The sequence below is a fragment of the Mandrillus leucophaeus genome, unplaced genomic scaffold, assembly GCF_000951045.1.
Source record: "Mandrillus leucophaeus isolate KB7577 unplaced genomic scaffold, Mleu.le_1.0 Scaffold559, whole genome shotgun sequence".
In the NCBI taxonomy this organism is placed as follows: Eukaryota; Metazoa; Chordata; class Mammalia; order Primates; family Cercopithecidae; genus Mandrillus; species Mandrillus leucophaeus.
Window position 1 is genome coordinate 823,087 of NW_012106019.1, and position 2,548 is coordinate 825,634.

Consider the following 2,548-nt stretch of genomic DNA (forward strand, 5'->3'; position numbering starts at 1 on the left):
AAAATAAAATAGAGGGTTTACCTTAATGTTCATGATAAATTTGGTTTGAAAAAGATAAACACCTTTAAGTGCATAAGATTGGAAATATATGTTACATATGGTACTTTACCATGGTTCCTGGAATAGGAATAACCCTCCAGCTAGAACTTTCTACTGAAAGGGCTTTTTAAGCCTTTCCTTTACTTCAGGAAAGTAAGTTTATTCTCAATGATGATCATAATTGTTTTTTAAAGTATTAAAAAAAAACTATCATTGTCTGAAAATAAACTCAGTGATACTTTAATCTAGAATATCATCAAAAAATAATTACCTTAAGAAAGGGAGATCATTTATTTTCTAATATACCTATCCTTTCAGCTAATTATGCATTTAAAAGCACTAAGTTAAAGGGGGAAAGCTCAATTCACACAGGATCACTTGCTTATTTTACCACTGTGTTAACAAACTTTTGTGCCTCTTCTTGGGAGGTGCATAACATATACACACATCAACACAGCCATAAAGAACTCTCCAACTAGATATAGTGGAAAAAGGGAAGAAAATTCTATAAACATATAAAAGATAAATCATGATGGATCCCAATTACAAAAAATAATTATACCAATTTTTGATGGAAATAACGTCTCATCATCCAACTGGTCCTGAACCCAAGTCATCAAGTAATCAATATACTTTGGTGCAGAGCACTTTATAGGTTTCTTTATGTTCGTTCCATCTGCCCAATGATACTCATATCTGCATTGGAGAGATAAAAAGCACACAGAAGATTAGTATATACCTATACACAGTGTATATATTTTATGTATCTATATTACTAATGTACACACAGACATGTTTTCAACACTCTGCTCCTCCAAATAAAGATATATTTTTAAATATCCAATGGACTACTTTGCATTTATCACAATTCAAACTAAGTAGATCCCAACAAACTCATGTTTTGTGTTTCTATGCTCTCCTCACATGTCTGAATTTTTCTGCACAGCTGTCATAAACAGCATTTATATTTTAGAATCACATATTATTGTAGTAGAAAAACTAGCTTACTTCCTAGTTCTATGATGACTACTATTGTACTTTATGGTTGTTTTTCTTCCTTAAAAACCACTTCTCCTTATGCAGTACAATTCTTTTTAACTTGGGGCTTTAAATTTTCGGTTAAGGATAGAGAATGACACAGAAGCACCAAAGTAAGATTAATGAGGATGAGAATGATTTCATACTTGAGTACATTTGGCTGAAGAGCTAAACATGTCTTTAAAGAAGGTCCAAAGAAAATTTGCAACCCAAATAAAGGCTTTTGGTATTAGCAGAACACCACCATCCTTTGATTCAATAAACATCTAATATGCACCTTCCATGTAAAAGATACTAAGAACAAGAAACACTAAAATGAAAGACAGACACTTTCCCTACTCTCAAGGAAAATAGGCTAGTAGAAAGGACAGCCTCAAAAGTGAAGATGTAAAAATGGTATAAGTACCCTAAAAGAGGCCAGGCAAGGTGGCTCACAACCTGTAATCCTAGCACTTCAGAAGGCTGAGGCGGGCGGATCACTTGAGGTCAGGAGTTCAAGACCAGCCTGGCCAATATGGTGAAACCCCGTCTCTACTACAAATATAAAAATTAGCCAGAAATCACTTGAATCAGGGAGGCAGAGGTTGCAGTGAGCCAAGATGGTGCCCATCCCAGCCTGAGCAACAGAGCGAGACTCCCGTCTCAAAAAAAAAAAAAAACACAAACCCTAAAAGAGTTACACACACACACCCCCGCCCCCTGAATTTTGAGATAAGGAAGATGCATACAAGTGAAATTCCAAAGAGGAAAAATCTCTAAACTCAACTAGCATTTAGTATTTTAGTTTCCAAAAGGTTACTTCTGCTGCTTAACCTCTCTCCCTTTGATTCAATTCTACCCTTGTCCCCAGATTTGGGCTAAATGATAGGTCAGTTAGCCTGGGAAAGGAGATGACAACATATAATAGAAAAATACTACAGGATATTTTAAACAATAACAATTATCTTTGGATAGGATAAGTGAGGATGCTTTCTATTTAATCAGAACTACTTATACCTGAACAATAACATTAAACAAGATATACCTGAATTAAACATTCTGTAGACAACCTTACTGCCAAAAGTGGGGCAATAGGGATGACTATCAAGTCCATTTTGAAGGTCTCCAAGGAGATACTTTCCAACACCTCTTGATATTGTTTTTACTGTTTAATCACTTTCACAGTCAAAAGATTCTTTCTAATATAATACTAAAGTTCTTAGTGCAATTTAAGCCTATTGTATCTCCTTGTTTGCTCCTCTTAGGAGACAGAGACCATGAATGGTAAGATTTTAGCCATCATTATGCTTTTTTTTTTTTTGAGACAGGATCTTGCTCTGTAGCTTAGGCTGAAGTACAGAGGCACGAGCATAACTCACTGCACCCTTGAACTCCTGGGCTCAAGCAATCCTCCCACCTTGGCCTCCCAAAGTGCTGAGATTACAGGTGTGAGCCACCATCCCCAGACTGTAATTATTCTTTTTTTTTTTTT

The 2,548-nt window shown here is 35.5% G+C and overlaps 1 protein-coding gene across 2 annotated transcripts in view; it reads right to left on the reverse strand.

Moving 5' to 3' along the window:
* MOB1B (MOB kinase activator 1B) overlaps positions 1 to 2,548 on the reverse strand; it is an 89,752-nt gene that overhangs the window by 6,834 nt on the left and 80,370 nt on the right. For both annotated transcript variants that reach the window (XM_011998143.1, XM_011998144.1), the window contains one exon: positions 602 to 735. In XM_011998143.1, the coding sequence (XP_011853533.1) occupies positions 602 to 735 (134 nt within the window). The remainder of the gene's footprint in view (positions 1 to 601; positions 736 to 2,548) is intronic.